General features: G+C 35.3%; 1 protein-coding gene across 1 annotated transcript in view; it reads right to left on the bottom strand.

The window, feature by feature from the left end:
• Positions 1-20,097, bottom strand: part of MET (MET proto-oncogene, receptor tyrosine kinase) — a 161,697-nt gene that overhangs the window by 68,614 nt on the left and 72,986 nt on the right. Inside the window, exon 3 of the mRNA XM_001368109.5 lies at positions 11,414-11,605. Coding sequence (XP_001368146.3) covers positions 11,414-11,605 — 192 coding nt within the window. The remainder of the gene's footprint in view (positions 1-11,413; positions 11,606-20,097) is intronic.

The raw sequence follows: 20,097 nt of genomic DNA, 5'->3' as shown, positions 1-20,097 counted from the left end.
GGACCTACTAAGTATCTGAGGTGGGATTTGAACTCAGGATTTTTTTTTTATTTTTAAGAAATTTTTAACTTTTTCCATGGTTACACAATTGTTCTTGTCTCCCTTGCCTCTTCCCTTCCCTCTCCCAAAGTTGATAAGCAATTCCACTGGGTTATACATATATTATCACTCAAATCCTATGTCCATATTATTATATGTGCCCATAGAAATAAGTGATAAATCATGTTTTCTTCTGTATTTCTATTCCCACAGTTATTTTTCTAGATGTGAATAGCACTTTCTCATAATTCTCATTCTATTGCTTTAGTAGCAGTCAATCACATTTGATCATCCCACAATGTTTTAGTTTCTGTGTGTAATGCTCTCCTGGTTCTGCTTATTTCATTCTGCATCATTTCATGTAGATCTTTTCAGTTCTTATATAAATCAAGCAGTTCATCATTCCTTATAGCACAATAGTATTCTATCACCATCATATTGAGGGACACCTCAGTTTCCAATTTTTTGCCACCACAAAAAGCACAGCTATGAAACAAACAGAACCTTTCCCGTTTTTTTTTTTATCTCTTTGGGATACAAACCTAGTAGTGGTACTGCTATATCAAAAGACATGCTTTCCTTTAAAGCCCTTTGGATATAATTCCAAATTGCCTTCCATAATGTTTGGATTAATTCACAATTCCACCATGTATCAGTGTCACAATTTTGCCACATCCCTTCCAACATTTATTACTTTCCTTTGCTGTCATATTGGCCACTCTGCTAGGTGTGAGGTGGTACCTCAGAGTTGTTCTGATTTTCATTTTTCTAATCAGGAGGGATTTAGAACATTCTTTCATGTGCTTATTGATAGTTTTGATTTCTTCATCTGAAAACTTCCTATTCATATCCCTTGACCATTTATCAATTGGGGAATGATTTGATTTCTTATACATTTGACTTGTGAACTCAGGATTCTTGACTCTAAGCCCATCAAGAAGAAAAGTTCTCACCTTTAGAGTCTTGCTACAGTGCTTAGCTCTCTTGTTCAGGTACAATTAGATTATATGGCTTCAGAGGTCCCTTCCATTTCTGTGGTTCTATGATATTTACCAAGTTCGTCCAGACTTCCCATAAAAAAGTAGTTCTTCCTTAACTACTCTTTTCCCTTTTCCTAGCCTCATGTTTTCTTTAATAGAGTTTCCTATGACTGAAAGAACCTCTCTTTCTGGATTCTCTGACTTTTCAAAAGGACAAAGCTCATTTATTGTTACTTTCCCATCAGAACAAAAACAAAAACACTCCTGCCCTTTCTAAAATAAAAAAAAAAAGTTCCTATTGCTAGCATTTAATTAGTATCATCTTGTAAAAGTTGTTCCCTTGATTTGTTTTTGTATCTTTTAAAAATCACTACACAAAGACACTGAGCCCATAAGTAAGACTAATTTTCTGTTTTGATGGTGCTTATTTATGTAAACATTATTCCAAAAGGCATTAGGGTAAATAATAATGAACAAACAAGCTAAAAGTGAATGAAATAAACTTCCCAGGCTCTTTACCAGCCTCCTTTCAATATTTTTGGCTAGAACTGTTTGCCTTTATGGAAAAGCCTCAGCAGGTAGAGAGCTGGCCCTCCTATAGAGTTTTCAGAAGCATAGAAGGAAATACTCTTAAGGAAATTGTTAAGTAACTAGCAATTAAACAAAACTCTGTGCTCTTAACGCTCTCAGATGAGTTTGGTCTTTAAAGGCGGGCAAACAACAGAAGGCCAGGGAATGATTGCCATGTGAAAAAAGCTTGATTAATCTTTGGAATTATGAGTAGAGGTAGTACCACAGCTGCAAATACCTTCTTAGTTGATCATTATCCATGTTTCCTCAAGAATACCCATCCCTCTAAAATGTAAAGAATGCTTTTCTATCCTTAATTCCCTACTTTCACTTATTGCCAGAATTCCTTCTCATTGAGTAATCAAATTAACCCTCTCAAAACCCTGAAGCAATGTCTTATTGTTCACAAGAAATTGTGATTTCATTTGTAATAAGAGATCAATCAGAAAAGAAAAGAAGTCTGGACCTAGACTACAAAATCATTAAAAAAAATATTTTTAAATCCTTACCGTCCATCGTAGTATCAATTCTAAGAGAGAAAAGCAGTAAGGTCTTGGCAATCAGGGCTACATAACCAGGAAGTATTGGAGATTAGATTTGAACCCAGGTTGTCCTGACTCTAGGCTTGGTGCTCTACTCACTATGCTACCTAGGTGCCCCTACAAATTCAGTTTTTATGATGCCTAATAGCACCAGTGTACATGAAGTAGAAGGTTGGCAATTAGATGAAGTTTGGGTGTGCTGAGAGCTGATACATAGGTGTCAGATCTTAAAATTCCTCTTTTTTCTTCAATTCTATAAAAATAAAATATTTTTTTGGGGGGATGTCTGAGTTGTCTGGACAGTTTTGACTATTAAAACTAGGACAAAATGCTAAGCTTGGAAAAATATCAGAATAAACATGTTTCCCACCCCTCTCATCTCTGAAATATAAAAATTTTAGATTTTAGCATTTTGAAAAGATGGTGAATAAGTTTAACTAAGGTGCTACTTGGGATTTAATTCTCACAAGTGATTTAAAAAATCCATGTTATAGGAAGGATTTTGCATGAAGCTATATAGAAATGATATCTAAATAAAGTCTGAATTTTGTCTGATTTTCCTTTATCAAGATAAAACTAAGCTATTTTTGAAAACCTCAAGATATTTTTCTTCTTTTTTTTTATATAACCCTTACCATTTTGTCTTAGAATAAACACTATGTATTGATTCCAAGGCAGAAGAGCGGTAAGGGCTAGGCAATGGGGGTCAGGAGACTTGTTCAAAATGACATAGTTAGAGTGATGCAGATTGAAAGGAGCAGAGCCAGGAGAACAATGTACACAGAGACTGATACACTATGGTACAATCGAATGTAATGGACTTCTCCATTAGTGTCAATGCAATGTCCCTGAACAATCTGCAGGCATCAAGGAGAAAAAAACCACTACCCTCAAGCAGAGGACAAATGGTGGGAGTAAAAACACGGAGGAAAGGCAACTGCTTGACTACAAGGGTTGAGGGGATATGATTGAGGAGAGACTCTAAATGAACACCTTAATGCAAATACCAACAACATGGAAAAGAGTTTGGACCGAGGACATATGTGATACCCAGAGGAATCACGCATCGCCATTGGGAGGAGGGGGGGGGGGGATGGAAAAGAAAATGATCTTTGTTTCTAATGAATAATGTTTGAAAATGACCAAATAAAATGGTGTTTAAAAAAAAAAAGATCACACAGTTAGAAAATGTCTGAGGCCAAATTTGAACCCAGGACCTCGCATCTCTAGGCTTGGCTCTCTACTGAGCCACCCAGCTATCCTCTTTTCTTTCCTTCCTTCCTTCCTTTTCTTTCTTTTCTTTCTTAAAAAACCTATGATTTAAAGGAACAAAGAGCATCTGGCAAAGAATTTTCTCTACTAATGCAGATTATCACTTGCTCCTCAAGTTATAGTCTTAAGGGAGTTGCCTGTGATACTGAAAGAATAAATGATTTGGTTAAGGGTCACTCACATAGTATGTGTCAGAGGCAGGACTTGAACCAAAGTCTTGTTACTAAAGCCAGTTCTCAATCCTCTATACCATGCTGCATCTCATTATTTTTTACAGATTCAGAAAAAAGTAAATCAAAGATTTTATTAAGGGAATGATCTTGCTGACATCCAGTTCAAAGTGCTGCAAATTACTTTGAATCAAGATCTAAAGGTAGTAATTTCATTTATGGCTATTATAGCTACTGACATTAACTGAATTACTTTTTCTTATCAGTGGTTCTCCAAGTGTGGTCTAGAAGTCCCTATGGGTCTCTTAGAGACCCTTTTAGCAGGTCCTTGAGGTAAAAATTATTTTCATAATAAAACTAAGATATTTTACTTTCTAAAACCATAAATAATTGATAGCTATAATCCATACAAACAGAAGCTCTTTGGGGATATCCCCAGTACTTTTTAAGAGTGTAAAGAGGTCCTGAAACCAAAATGTTTGAGAACTACTTCTCTGTTTTATAAAATTTTGGAAGTCAAAAACAAATATTCATTTAAAAAAATCCTTCACAGGATAGTCTATCATGATGCCTTGGATGCATGAAGCAGTAGACAAATATTTGTAGAATGCATGAATTATAAAGTAAGAAGAGTAATTAGAATTTGATGTTGGTAAGTTCCTTTCAAATGGTCTAAAATTTGGAAAGACTCCAGAAGTGTGAGCAAATAATGCTATCTGAGTTGTTGTGGGCCTAACTTTGCATTTTCATCTAAAACCAGCTTTAATTGTTGAGAACAGAGCAGATATGGAGCAGATCTGGGGCCATTTGAGTTAACTTTGCCTTCAGATTTGAGAAGACCCCTTTTGGGCAAGGAGGATATAAAGTCATCTCTAAGATTCTGACCCTGGCTCTTGAGATGCCTGACAAATTCCTTATTCATTGCTTTTTCACTTCCTTAACAGTAGCTTTTACCTTCTTGGCAACTCTTTTAACCAATTTAGAAACTACTTTTACTTGAAGGCATTTTGACAGTTAACAAATTATTTATTTCTACCCTCAGGCTTTGCATAATCAATTTCAGTTGAGTTGTGATCACTCCCCGAACTGGGAACTGGTGTTTTTCCTATTATATTCCTCTAACATCAGGAGGGCAAAGTCTTTTCATGGCACAAACTCTGGTCTCTTTTGCTTTTCCTCTGATTCAGCCAGTCTGTTCATTAGCACTTAGTAAGCACCCACTATGTGTCAGGCAGTATGCTTCAACTCATTAATCTTCTGAAGTCCTTGAAAGAAACTGGCTGGTGTTCTGGGTCTTGGTGTATATTCTCAAGATTACGCCATCTGTTAAGCAGTACATCTCTGTCAAGAGGGAAATGTTTTCTATCGGACCTTTTTGGAGAATATCCTCCAAAGCAGCTAGATGACACATTGGATAGAGTACTGGTAGAGAGAGGCAGGAAGACTTGAATTCAAATTCATTTTCAGATAGTAGCTGTGTGACCACTGAGGAAGTCACTTAACTTCAGTTATCTCACTTGTAAAATGGGGATAATAATAGCATCGACCTCCCAGGGTTGTCATGAGGATAAAATAAGATACTTGTAAAGAACTTTGCAAATTTTAAAGTGCTACATAATTGCTATTATTATTATTAACAGTGAATACCTTTAGGAAGTATGCCTCTTATTTTGATATTTTGCTTTGTCCTTATGCCCACAGGATCATTGGGCAAATGGTTGCAATATCTGTCATAGAAACTCATGTCATGTTAAGATGTGCATAGAAGACAACTAGTTTGAGGGTCTTTCAGACTACATTTTGCTCTCCTATGCAACATTCTTTTTTGTTGTAAACAAATAATAGACTCTGCAGTCTTAGATTCCTTATACGTCATGGTCAGTTGTGACTGTGAAGATATTGTCTGCTATTGTAAATTGTCTGTGAAAGCCCATCTGTCCCCATCTGTTTTCATCAAGGAGCTTCTTTTTGCATTACCATTTTCATCCCATTTCATTGAGATGAGGAAGTCAGGATATAGGCTGGTAATTGTTTATGTCTTCTCTGTCTCCCCCTTCCTGAAAATATCAGCATGGCCCATTATCTTATCCAATCTTTCATACTCTTCTTCTCTTTGAGATATTTTGAAAACCGTCCCTTGAGTGCCTTGGAACTTTCTTCTGCATGTATATTGTCAGCTCATATGCTTGTCCCAACTTCTCCTTAATTGCTATTGCCATGGTCTCACAAATGCATAGGGTGGTAAAGTGGGGAAGTCCAGATGTGGCAAAACAACCATGAACTATTTTTATGAAACACCTTTATGAAACATTTTGTAAATACATTTTATATTTTAAACAAACCAAGAAGACACCTGAAAATAGAACTAAAAATGTAGCACATACTTTAATTAAAAAAAATCCATTGCTTCCCTCAAAAATGGGGTGGTAGATGGGAAAGTTTTATTATATGTCTTTGAAATTTTATACCTTTAGGCATATGTGTAGCATTCAAAAATGCAACAGATACAGTTTATATGATTGCAAATTTGACTTTTAAACCTTAGCATTTAAGCCATTCATTTCAAAGAATGTCCTTGATGGGGATTTTTGGTTTGTGAACACAACATACAAAATGTCATTATGGAGTCCTGACCAATCAATTATATGTAAATGGTAGTTGTAGGCAAATAACCATAACTCCTTGCTGCTAACTGCCTTCCTTCCCTCCTCTCAGTCACATATGTGGCAGTGTGGTGATATGGTTAGAGAAGTACTGGACCTGGAATGAGGAGACCTGGCTTTGATTCTGCCAAAGATCTTTGCTGGGTCCCATGATCATAGGCAAATTACCTGGGCCAGGTAAAATGGGGAGAATAATATCAGCACTAGGAACCTCAGAGGGCTGTTTGAGGAAAGCACTTTATCTACTTCTAGTTTCTAGTGTTGATGCTATGGATTGCTATGGTAACTAATTCTTAGCCCACTCCTAGGTTAGTTTAGAACTAGCGCAGGGTAGTTGTTTGGTGGCAGGAAGGACAAAAGTCAGAGAGAAGAGGGGGAGGAAAGGAATCGATTAACTCCTTCCTCCTCTTCCCCTCCATGGTAGCACCTCTCTCCTTCCTACTAATAGAACAACCTTATGATGTGGTGAACATCTCTGGGAATTTCCTCAGCTCCCTATCTCATCTCTCTAAACTTTGTCAAACCCTCCCCAATCACATCTTGCTCCTCACTTTAGAATTCCCAGCTTGGGTCCCCTGATGAACTGCCCAGGACAGCTGACCTTGGTGAAAAAGGAAGACCTTGAGATAAGCTTTGGCTTACCTATGAAATGCCCATGAATCTTATTTCATTCTTTTATTTACCCAAAGACTTATCAGCATTGCCTGTGTGCACTTTTGCTTTTCTTAAGGGTCTAAGGGAGGGAGGAAAAACAAATATGCATTTTGTAGGAGAGGGGGGTAATAGGAAGCAAGGGGAACAGAAGGAGACTTTCTTCTTTCTTATCAGAAGGGACTCTGCAGCATCTGCTCAAAATTTCTTGAAAGTTTATAAAGCCTTTTCTTGATTCAAGTCTCTATTTCTTTCTCCATTGTTGTTCTCAGAAAACCTCCCTCAAAATGACTATTTGCCTTCTTTTAGGGAGAAACCATAAACCATAACCATGATGCAGTAGACCAGTAAAAGGGAAAAGCTCTGGTCCAGCAATGATGGCAGCGGTAAGGACAACAGGCAGGTCAATCCCTAGGAACATTGGAAGAAAAGAAAGAAGGTGTTGGGAGACCATCTCAGGACAGGGAATAGGTGTAAGGTGGAAGATTACTCAAATTAATTACAAATAAGTGATTATTTCTATTGAAGGTACCATGGTCTTTCTAGTCTCCCAGGTTCCCATCTTCAGAAAAAAACTAGGTGGTACAATGAATAGAGCACTGAGTTTGAAGTAAGGATAGTCCTGAGTTCAAATCCAGCCTCAGACAGTTACTAGCTATGTGACTCCTGGCAAGTGACTTAACACCTGCTTGGCTCAGTTTTTTTTTTTAACTGTAAAATGGGGATAATAATGGCACCTGTCTCCCAAGGTAATTGTGAGGATCAAATAAGATAATAATTGTGAAGTGCTTAGCACAGTGCCTAACAAATAGCAAGCACTATGTCAGTGTTAGTTATCATTGTTATTACTATATACCAAACTCTTGATACCATAAATATACATAATTTCTTTTACTGTAAAAAAGGAAAAGAAAAATTTCAGACTTCTCTAGTATGAAGGAAGGGCCAAAAAATTTTATGCGGATCTTCCAGATTGCTGGGATGCCATGTCCCTAACCCCTGCATTGTGGAAGGGATACTTTATTTATTTATTTATATGATTATTTATATGAGAGATGTTTTATTAACACATATTTGTATTAAGAACCTAGAAATTCCAAGGATCTGATGAAAGTATAATAGAAAATATGAGCAAGCTTCATTTTTGGGTTAGTATGCTTAGTCACACGTATAATAGGACAGACGGGCATATCTTTTGACTAATTCTCTAATTTGCTTAAATAGATCCCTTTCCTTTTCAATTTAGAAATTCATCACTGAGTTAATATTCCAGAGTCTTGTTATTTTCAACACAAAATTTTTTAACTTGTCAAAATTGTCATTATTTTTTGGAAGTGTGAAATGTTTTTATATAGATATATACATACTATTTGGAAAGATCTAAGAGAGGTAATGTGGTATAGAAGGGAGAAAAAACCCACTTATTCTGGAATTAGAAACCTGAATTTAAATCCTGCCTGATCTTGGGCCAGTCACTTGGGCCTCAGGTTCTTCACCTACAAAATATTAGACTAATAGGTCTCTGAGGTCTCTTTTAGATCTATGATGCCAAATATTTTGTCAGATTTTATGTAGCTCGAAGGCCCTTTCTGACACTAAGCTATTACATTTCTTTTTTATTTATAGGCCTAAATAGCTTTATATATAAGTATGTACCTTTCAAACCTGCACTAAAAGAAATGTCCTTGGTCTGAGAAAGCATGAGAAAATTCAGCTGGCATGTATGAGTAAATAATTTTTTAGATGAGTTATGCCTAAAAATCAGGAATATGTCAAGAAGCCCCTTCTCTCTCACAAGTCCAGCACTATTAGTTAAACAATATAATTCTTTCTAATCAAATAACCACTGTGAAATACCTGATTCACTTTGCACCCAACAGCTGGAGCTCAAACTTGTGTTCCCAGCCACACACTGAAAATAAGTACAATAGGAAGGGCAGAAACAGCTGCAAACTTTCTGGGGGAAAAATGGCAAATCAACGTTGCCATCAGACTTTAGCCTAGGAAGGAAGTAAAACAATTTTTCTATTCCTTTTCATGCATGGCAGCTGTCTTTGAAAAAAAAAATTATTACCATTCTATTTTGTAATAGAAACTCCATAGTATTTACTAAAATATGAGCTGCAAGTTACTCAAGGTCTTTCAGAGATTTAAAACACTTTTGCAAAGTCAAAATATTTACCATTCTTTGCTAGGTAGTAACTGCTCTCATGGATTAAGATGGAACAGTTGCACATCTTCTCCCTGTTACTTGTCCACCTTCCCATTATTTGCTGTAAAAAAAACTGCTGGATTTTAGGGATGTTGCTTCTTGATTTATGTTTGAAAATTTTTAAGTTTGAATAAAACCCAATTGCACTGATTTCACTTAGATCAGTCTCAAAGAAATAACTCCTTTGTGTGTCATTTAATGAAAGTCCTGAACTTCACCAGAGGAGAAGGAAGAGCTTTTTTCTCTTTCTTCCTCCTTTTTTTTTTGAGTGTAATGTTTTTCACGAGATTGATATCTACCCATTTTTACCTTCAAGCCTTTGGCTAGGGTTCCACACTATAGGAATTTAGCACATTAAACCCCTTTTTAATCCTGTTGCTGGGGGCAAAGGATGGCATTATTATCTTAAGAATTCTGTTTAAAAAATAATAGCTACCATTTATGTGACATTTTAAAATGTGCAAAGCACTTTAAAAATATTATTGTCTCATTTTATCCTCACAACAGTTCTGGGAGGAAGGTGTTATTTTCACAAATGAATAATAATGATGTTCTTTTTTTTTTTGTGGTGTTAATAGCCATTTGACAAAAGAGGAGACTGAGGAAGAGATTAAATGACTTACCCAGGGTCACATGGCTAATAAGTCTTGTCTTGATTTTAATTCGAGTTTCTCCAGCTCCATCCACTATACCCCCTTGCTTCTCCATGATAGAGATAAGATGCAAAATACATCTGTATATCCCTAGGTAATATGTGACAAAGTATAACCTCATCTGGCAACATTAAGTTGCTTTATAATGAAGCTTTTATTGTGACTATAAAATCCTTCAAGAGGTCAAGCTGAGACTTAATGTTTTTTTTAAAAGCCATAATAGACCCATGTTAACTTTATTACAATATTAATATAGAATTTTAACTAACTAGAGAATAGTTAGACACTTCAGAGAAAAAATGGAAGCAGGAATAAATGTGAAGATAAAGAAAGCAGTTAAAACTAGTAAAGGGCAGAGCTAAACAGTGACAAGGGATTAGGTGAATAAACAAGAATGTGGACTCAGAGGGGCAGGGAATGGGAAGAGAAGTGTCATTAACTGAGAAGCTATGTAAGGAGATGAGACCAGAGGGAATTGTTTAAGAAAACACGTGTGTGATCACTTTGGAGCTAGAGAAGGTTTTCCTTATAGGTTTTGTGACTTCTGAAAAAAATTGTCACCATCTTCAAAATGCCCATGGGTCTCTGAATATATGATGGACAATTTTAAGAAATGTAGCAACTTCCACCCAAACTTTTGCTACAACAACACTGAGAAAATGTCCTGTAGATAATTTTTTGTTTAAAAGTGTGAATAGAATGTACAGAGACAAAAAATAAAAGGCAAACATTTCAGTAACCTTTTGGTCTCTTGGAAATCATCCTCAGAGTCTGATTAGATTATTGGTTAAATACTAAACTATATTTTCTCTATTTTGGTAACATAGCTGAGTACTGTAATACGAGCAAATAAACATAGTCCTTTATGTACTTTCCATTATTTGTAGATAGCCAGCATTTCCATAGAAACTCCATTTTCATTCTACATTAGCTAAGCCTCTACTAATGGTTGGATGCACTAACCAAATGACTATTCTAGGAGTAAAACAGATATAACTTAAGGGTATATTAAATTCTGCAAAATGTGACTTTCATATTGGAGAGATACAATACATCTATTCAAGCCTGAAATGTGCATTTGTATGCTATCAGATACTTGATAACCATTAAAATCTTTCTTACTAAAATCAGAACTTTGTGCGTTCATTCATTAACTCATTTAACAGTCATTATGTGAGCTCGCTCCTTTCCCTTGTCTCTGACTACTTCTCTGCACTCTCAGTAGACACTTGGTGTTACAGTGGGATTTTGATGATACTGTCCCTTCCTAATTCCAGCCAGTTTCACTCAATGATGTGAATATTTCTGTTCAGAGAGACACACTGTTCACACAATGGTTTTCCTTTGATCTACTGTTTCCCCTGAAATAGGAAATGTTGCCTGGAAATGCTTTAATTGTTTCATGTTATTTTCCATTTGTGTAGTGGAAATTGTGAATGCAAAAAAAAAAACCTAAACAAAAAGGAAAAATAAATCCAAAATATATGCAAATCAAAAATAGCAAATTACTAAAAAATTGGGAATATTCTTAATTTCTTCTCCATTTTGCAATTATTTCATAATTCATAAATATTAGTTTTGCACTATATTTGCTAATAAACACCCTACTATAAAAATATATGAGATAACATAGTCAAGGCTACTACCCAGATAATATTTACCTGCATAAATCGGCCATCTGAGGTTCCAAGGTTTGCAATAGTTAGGTTTCCTTTGATAAAGGTGGATATCGATGTTAAAAGGACTTGCTTGAATTGTCCTGTGAATAAGTCAATACGCTGCAAGCCTGTAGTAAATTCTGTTCGATATTCATCATCTCTTGCTTCACAACCTGATGAGTTTCTTAAGAATGTCTAGAATTAAAAAAATAATCATAAATTTATTGTGAAAATATATCAGGAGTATGCTGCAGGGAGAATTTGCTTAGAGGAGATGGTTGGTAGTAATATATAAACGACAGGTATTTCCAGTTAAGCAGCAGAAATATTTCTAAATCATTTAAACTGCTTGTGTTTCATCAGATTTTATAGAGTAGTTAAAGGGTGCTAACATTTAGGACAAAATATGTTATTACAGTTCACTTATTTGGACAATCAGATTCACAAAATGCCCAGGTAAGCACAGTGCATGGCTCATTTACACAAAGGATCATTAAATGCTCTTGGCTTTTATATCTAAAAATGTACAATCTAAGGCAGAAAAAAGAAGTGAAATTCTTACAACAGACAAGGATAATTATGTAGATATTTAGGATGCAGCTATCTTAGAAGAAACAAAAGGGACTACTTCATTCTTCCTTCTTTTGTTGTTATGTAAACAAGGAAATTTTAGACATTAGAATTTCTAGACTTTTATTTTCATAGTAATGAAAAAAATGGAAAATAATACAATGTGAGGCCATCTAGGCAAAAAAAAAACGTTTTAAAGCAAATTCTTAAGTGTTTAAATTTCTTGGTTTTTATTGACTATTCTTTGAGAGTATCCTCTTTTCATGTAAGGTAAAAAAATTCACCAGTCATCCCCACAATTGACATTTTGTTACAAATATCAAGAAATCTGTGCTTTTATAAATTTGGAAATCCCCAGGCTTAGAGTTGCCTCAGGATCAGAGAAACTTGGTCAGGTCATTCAATTAGTATTATAGATTTGTACCTAATACCAGATCCATGTTAAGGGCAGCTACTTCTCTTTTAAGGTGTGGAGTGGTGATCAAAACATAATTCTATATATTGATGGATTTATGCATTTGTCTTCTTGACTAGCTTCTATAACCAGCAAATAATTTTATTTTAAATTAGGTCAAATGCAATGATTATAGTACAAGTAGAAAGGCCCATGGGTCATTGGATCATAGATTCAGAGATTTAGAACTAGAAGCAAACTTAAACAAATCTCATTCCTTCATTTTATAGACAACAATACTGAATCCCCATTAAGCTGTACAAGATCACAGAGTGATTAAATGATAAAGAAGAATTTGAATTGTGGTTCTCAGACACAAAATCCAGAACTTTTTCTACTGTATTATACTGACTCTAATGTTAAACTACAGTAATTATTTAGAAAAAAATGGGACATTTGTAGGTCTAAACTTTTATTGTGATGCGTTACTAGATGGTATTTGGATTTTTAATTAAAATGTTTTCTTTGCCAAGATTCTATAGATTACTCTTTGGAGAAGTAGGTAACTGAATTGTACCAAAAATTCAATAGTAATCTATTAATTGGTAATTTGATTACTATTGATGATCGTTTTTCATTTTAGAATTCAGAGAAACAGCAAAAGGACCATAAATCAGTGAAGACCAATTTTAAAGTCATCTGAGATGCTTTTTTCAGGCTGTCCTTTGGCATATATACACCCCCCACACACACACCTTACCCTCCAACAAATAGTATGTGTATACTATTTCTCTTGTTACTATTCTTTTATTCTGCTTAAGAATAGCAGTTATATACTGCTTCTGAAGGAGTTTAAGGTTTTCTTTGTTTTTTTTTTTTGGTCAGCCTCTGAGGAAGCAAAATATGTATGTGAGTACCATTTAAAGATAGTAACTAAATGGATCACACAACTGTTTTCTGGAGTGTACATAGGATGATACAATATCAACAGCTTCCCACTTAGATTTATGCATTTTCAAAATATATTTTTCCCACCTTCACCTTTGTTCATCCCCAACTTTTTACTATAGCTGCCCAGGACAATTGTTCTCCCTTCTGACACCACTAGGTACTCTCCCTTTATTGTTAATGTCCTAATGAGAGATCTAGAATATAGAACCAGAGGTGCGATGAAATCATAGTATCTGTACATTTAGAAAATTCCCTCAAAGAATTATAAAGAAGATACAGCTAAGAAGGTCTGAGGTCAACTTTGAACCCAGAACTTTCTGTCTCTAGGCCTGGCTCTCAATCTATTGAGCCACCCAAGCATCCCCTATGTCTTCATTTCTTGAAAGACAAAGTATAAAAACTAAGTATAGAAAAACTGCAAAATATTTAAGTAGAATCTACATGTTTTTCCATGATCTTGTGACATGGTTCAATTATTGGCTGAAAACACAATTAAATATAGGTTCAGCTATTTATATTATATCAGACAGAGTTCCACCACCACTTTTGAAGAGGACCTGATTTTCATTTCCCTGAATCCTTGGGATTACCAAGGAGGGAGAGTAGATTGGAATAAAGGGCATTGCTGGTAGGGTGTCATTGTTAACTGGAAGCCCAAGAAATGACAGATTGAGAGGGCATTGTCAAAGTCAGCATGTTTGATGGCAGAAGTCTGCTTAGCAAGATTTTGAGATGAAAACTACTCTATTGTTTGTGAGATTTGTCAATTATACTGAATATTTCAGAGGAAAGGGACTGTACAATTAACTATTATTCAGCCTAATTCTCTATGCTATGAAAGGGAAATGAGATGGCATAATTATTTAATAGTATTCCTAAAAGAAGAAAGAAATTATCTTTCTCCACTTCCCACCTGACGAAGATTGTTGTGGAACTTTAATCCCTTTAAATTGTCAACCTTGGGTATCCAACATGTGGGGAGGGGGGAAGAGGAAATGGTTAAAGAACAGTCTCTCACTGAGGGTCCTCTTATTTTTTTATTTTTCTCAGGGCCATGGAAAGTACTTATCCACCCCAACATTGAGCATAGTTAGATATGGCATTTCTGAGAGTACAATGGAAACAGTATTTTCTTGCTAAGAAAATGCTATTGAGGTGTTAAGGGTATAAGTAAGGATACGAGCAACAGGTGACAAGATCATCAAAGAAATGTAGGTATAGAGCTTTGATTTCTAGATTCATAAATGTATGGAATTCTCAATGAGGAAACAATTTCTATTATTGAAAATCAGCATCTTCTCTGAAATATATAGTTTTAGAAAGATGTCTGGAACACTGGGGAAATTAAGTGATTTGCTTAGAGTCATACAGCAGGACTTGAATGCTAGTATTTTTGACTGCAAGGCCATCTCTCAGTCTACCTTACTATATTTCCTCTCATCTCATGTAATGTATGAAGAAAAAATAAGATGGATTATCATGTGGTGAGAGTGAGGGATCATAGGTATATAGCCAGAATACTCCATATCCTTTCCATGGCAGGCAAAAAGCAAGGAAGGCCTTCAGTATATTAGATGGATCCCTTTTATAAATTGATGTGAGGATACGGAGAAGAATCACAAAGAATGGGCAAGCATGGATGAGTTCCAATTTGCATCACTGGAGGGAATATTCAAAATGATGAGATCATTGATCCATTTCAGTATTTGAGTTTTCATAGTTTTTTATAGTTTTCAAAGCACTTTCATGTACATGATATCACTTGATTCTCAAAAGATTTCTGTGAGATTGATCATGCAGGTATCATTATTCCTTTTTTATAGATAAAGAAAATGAGGCTTAAAAATGCTCATATTAGAACCCAAATCATCTGACTTTTATTCTCTGAATAGTTTCCTCAAACTTCTCTAGTCAAATGGAATGGCATGTTTCTTATTTTTTTCTCCTTTAGAATTTCATATTGCTTTTGCATTTGTTGACCACTAATGCATTCCTTCCTTGCTTCCTCCCTTCCTCCCTTCCTCCCTCCCTCCCTCCCTTCCTCCCTCCCTCCCTCCCTTCCTCCCTCCCTTCCTCCCTCCCTCCCTTCCTCCCTCCCTCCCTCCCTCCCTCCCTCCCTCCCTTCCTCCCTCCCTCCCTCCCTCCCTCCCTCCCTCCCTTCCTCCCTCCCTCCCTCCCTTCCTTCCTTCCTTCCTTCCTTCCTTCCTTCCTCCCTCCCTCCCTCCTTCCCTCCCTCCCTCCCTCCCTTCCTTCCTTCCTTCCTTCCTTCCTTCCTTCCTTCCTTCCTTCCTTCCTTCCTTCCTTCCTTCCTTCCTTCCTTCCTTCCTTCCTTCCTTCCTTCCTTCCTTCCTTCCTTCCTTCCTTCCTTCCTTCCCTCCTTCCTTCCTTCCTTCCTTCCCTCTATCTCACTCTTCCTCTCTCTCCTTTTTTGTGACTTGGATTTGTTTGGCCCTTTTTAGGCAGCATGGTCGTCATCCCCTCCAATGGACTCACACTGGTAATAGACTTTGTGTGGATAGTCAAATTTGACTTTTTCTCTAGTGTAGTATGGAATTCTGAAACTCATGTAATCCAGCAGCCTCGCCCTCCCCAAAATCAAGGTCTGCAGGCTGGCATGTGCTACCACACTCAGCACCATTCTTTCATCTTTTAAGTCCACTCCTGGCTTTCCCTCCAGAGATACTGGGTGTTATTAATTTGCTTCCTTTTTCTCTGCCCATTCCTTTCTCTTCTTCTTTCAATGAACTATTTCCTCATTTGCAAATGAGGAGCATTTCTTCATTCACTCTTCTTTTGTCAGTCATCCCCTAATACTCAATCTTATACTCTCTTTCTTACTATACTTTTCCCTTTGAAACTCTTTCAGTATAACACAAAGTATGCTAGATTTGGAGTCTGAAGACTTTGGTTTGAATCATGGCTCTATTGTTTATATTTCCTCTGAGATATTGAGAACATTATTTAACTTTTCAGGGCCTCAGATTCCTCATCTTCCAAAATGAGGAAGTGGAACTAAGTTTCCTCTAAAGTTCCTTTCAGCTATAAATCTGTGATCCTAATTAGTAATATTGATGCTGATAGCAGTAGTTGAAGGAACAATGTGATAGAAGAATAAAAGAATTTTATAGTTAAAAGGGCTATCAGAAGCTATGTAGTTTAACCAAGGATCTCTTCTAACATTCCCATTCTATAAGACACATTGGTGTAGGGTAGGCTAGTTTCTATTGAAGGGAATGGAGAAGCAATTCTCAGGATCATCATTATTGGTTTCATTTCCTTTCAACTCATGACATAAAAGGCTCAGACTCTGGGGAGATGGAATGGGAAGTTTTAATAGAATTTAACTGTCCTTTGGGAATGTCTTTCTGACATGGGTTGCCCTGTTGCTTTGGTGAATGTTGAGGCATAAGAAAATAACCATTTTATCTGAATGAGTATCCTTTCTAACTTTAGGAATTGAATCCTTTTAATTCTTTGTTATTAGTTATCTTCATTGCATTCTATGACCAAGCCTGAATCACTGGACTGGACTGAGTTAGACCTGGCTCAAGATACCTATAAAATATGCTTGAAGACATTCAGTGAGGGAGAACTAACTCCTTTCCAAAGAAATCTTTTTTATTGACAAGTTTTTCCTTATATCCATTCTAAATTTGCCCCTCAGAAATGTCAAACCATTGTTCTGAGTGCTACTGTGGAGTCAAGTGGACTCAGTCTAATGCTTCTACATGTTGTCCCTTCAAATACTTGAAGATTGTTAACGGGTCCCATCTAAAGTGTCTCTTGTCCAGGTTAAAATATCTTATTTTTTTCCTACTGTTCCTGATATGATATATAGTGCCAAGAAATGTACATAATACTTTAGATAGGCCTGGTTGATAATAGAGCAGAGCTGAATGATTTCATTTCAGATGTTAGCCTTTCTTTTGTGTATTCTAGAACATTCTTTTTTTTTTTTGCTTCCATGTGTCAAACATTATGGAGCTAAAACTCTAAGATTTTTTTCAAAAGAATTATTGTCTAACCATGCCCCACTCCTAGGCTTGTATTTGTGGAGCTGATTTTTTTTAATCCAGCTGTAGAACTTTACATTTACCTTTATTAATTTTCAGCTTAATCACTTTGACTTTGTCTAGACTAAGATGGTTCTAGAGTAGCAATGATAATTATTACTGATCTAATAAGGTTGGTGTAAGGAAACTGCTTTAAAAACCTTAAGCTACAGTATGTTGTGATCATTATTCTTATTATAATTGTATAACAAGTTAGCCATTTAAAAGTACTTCTTAATTTGACTTTTATGACAACCTCATCAAGTAGGCAGGTAAGGTTTTTATGTTTTTATCCCCGCATTGTTGCAATTATTACTGAAATGTGGTTAAAGATGAGAATAAATATATATGGTTGGGTTGCTAGCTAGGACCCCAGAAAGGATATTTTACATTATGAGATCATCTAAATGAGAGGGATAGACACTATGGATTGAAGTTTGGGTAAAGCTGAATGGAGAAAAAGTATAAGACAAGAAAGAAGGAAAGCAATGGAAATGATAAATATATTTTTTTCTGTGTTCCCTTTCTTAACAATAAAAAATCCTTTTTATCTTTTATCTTTTATTAGTGTTAGCTCTCAAATGGCCTTTTTTCTTTCTCTCTGCTATTGTATAAAAATGTTATAATTCCAAATCACATTTTTATTTGATACAGTAGAGCCATTTTTTATGTTTATATAAATTATACCTATATTAGAGATAACATATCAAAAAAAGCATAACTCATTTTTCCAACTTCTTCATCTCCACTGTCATTCTAGGTGGCAAACTTAGAAATGAACCATTTTTAAATTTTCTCTCTTTGTCTCTTCCATGAAACTAGTTAGATATATGTTCACAAACTTTGTTTAAATTTCATTTATAATATTATGTGGAAAAAGAAAATAGGTTTTAGGAGATTTTATCTAGATAAAATTGAATTATACCTAGCTCTAGTTCAAAGAGCAAATAGCAAAAGTAGCTAAAGTAGAAATTTGCTTTCTTCTTAATTTCTTCTATATTAACTTTCCTGTTAAGTAGTTCTTGGTTACTTTCTTCTTATTAACAACAACAAAAACAATTCTCTTAGGCTTTTATTGTAGAGATTCTGCTACCTGAAAGGGAAATTGGATCTTCAATTAGGTAGTAATTAACATATAAGAGGGGGAAAGACATGGCTGGGAAGTGGAGGTTGCATAAACAATGCCAAAGAATTAGAGTCAAGGATTTATTAGAACACAGATCTATGGATCAAAATCCAGGTACCCACCAACATCCAAGAGTGAGAATAAAAGTCTTGTTGCTTAGATGCAAGAATAAGTCTAGTATCTGGAACTCAATAATATAATGTCCAAAAAGGAAAGAATTAAGGAATGTGTAATATAATGTATAATATATTAATAACAAAAATTAATTAACATTTATAAGACACTTTAAGATTTACAAATCCTTTTACCTAAATTATTTCAGTTAGTAGAAGAGTAAGAAGTTAGTAAATCAGAAAAAAAAAATTTCTGAAAGGCCTTCAACTAAATCATAGTCTAATCAACATGGTCTAAATCTACAGCCACAGATTGTTACTCTAGGAAAATATTACTAAAATATGACTTTGGTTATCAAATCCTGGGATAGAACTCAATTTAGATGAACCTGAAGTCAATAATTAGGGCTTTCCAATAATGAAATGGGCTTCCTTCTGAAGTTGAGAAGTATCTGTCACTGGAAGTATTCAGATAGAAAATTAATACCCATCTACCAGGACTGCACCTCACTGGGTAAGCTGTTGAACTAGAAAACCTCAGTGAAAATTCCAACTTTACAATTCTTTGATTCTTAGCCCCATATTCTATCTTCCAAACCTTGTTGCCTCTTCATTAATATCTCTGTTATTTACTAAGGATTTATTGTGTGAATCACTAAACCAGGGGAAATAAGAATTTGTAAAAGAAATCTGAGATTTATTTCTTGCTGTTGCATAGGTAATTAAATATTTAAAGAGTTTTAAATTTATTAAGAATGCTCTCTTGAGTGGAAAATACAGGATTTTCCACCTAATTATGCAAATTGGAATAGGACTGAAGATACTAGGTAGCTCCAGCTTTTTTTTAGTTAGCTAGAAACTACCCTAAAATATTTTGTTACTAAAGGCAGATGCCTGGGAACTTCCAGAAACTTTGAAATTCAAAACCTTCCTAGATGATTGTTAAATCTTTGGCAGGGGTGGAGCAGCTTAAATGATTATCAGTTTATCCAGTTATCAATTGATATACTTTTCTGTAGTCCTAAGTAAGGGAGAGGCAGCAGAGGTATGGTGGAAACTGTATTTATTGGTTATAAATAAGAGCACCTGGGTTTGAATCCTGCCTCTGTTGGCTTTTTTTTTTTTACATGTGTGACCTTGGACAAATGGCTTAATCCACCCACATCTCAATTTCTTCATTTCTAAAATGAAAGCATTGAATTTGATGACTTTTGAGGAACTTTTTGACTTTGAAAATAAATACTTGGGGAATTATAAAAGAGTGTCACTTCATTTTTAATTTGAGAAGTTTGAGAAGAAGGTTAAAAATGAACTAATCAACAAACATCTTTTAAGAACATACTATATCTTGGGGATACAGAGAAAAGCATTAAATAATATCTGCCCTCAATAAGCTTACACTTTAATTTGAGAGAGATAATATGCACACATGTGTCTATTTAGAATATACATAAGTGAAATACAATGAAGGGATAATGAAA

This window comes from Monodelphis domestica, chromosome 5 (assembly GCF_027887165.1).
Source record: "Monodelphis domestica isolate mMonDom1 chromosome 5, mMonDom1.pri, whole genome shotgun sequence".
In the NCBI taxonomy this organism is placed as follows: Eukaryota; Metazoa; Chordata; class Mammalia; order Didelphimorphia; family Didelphidae; genus Monodelphis; species Monodelphis domestica.
The sequence above is the reverse complement of the archived record's forward strand: the minus strand, read 5'-3'. Positions and strand labels throughout refer to the sequence as shown.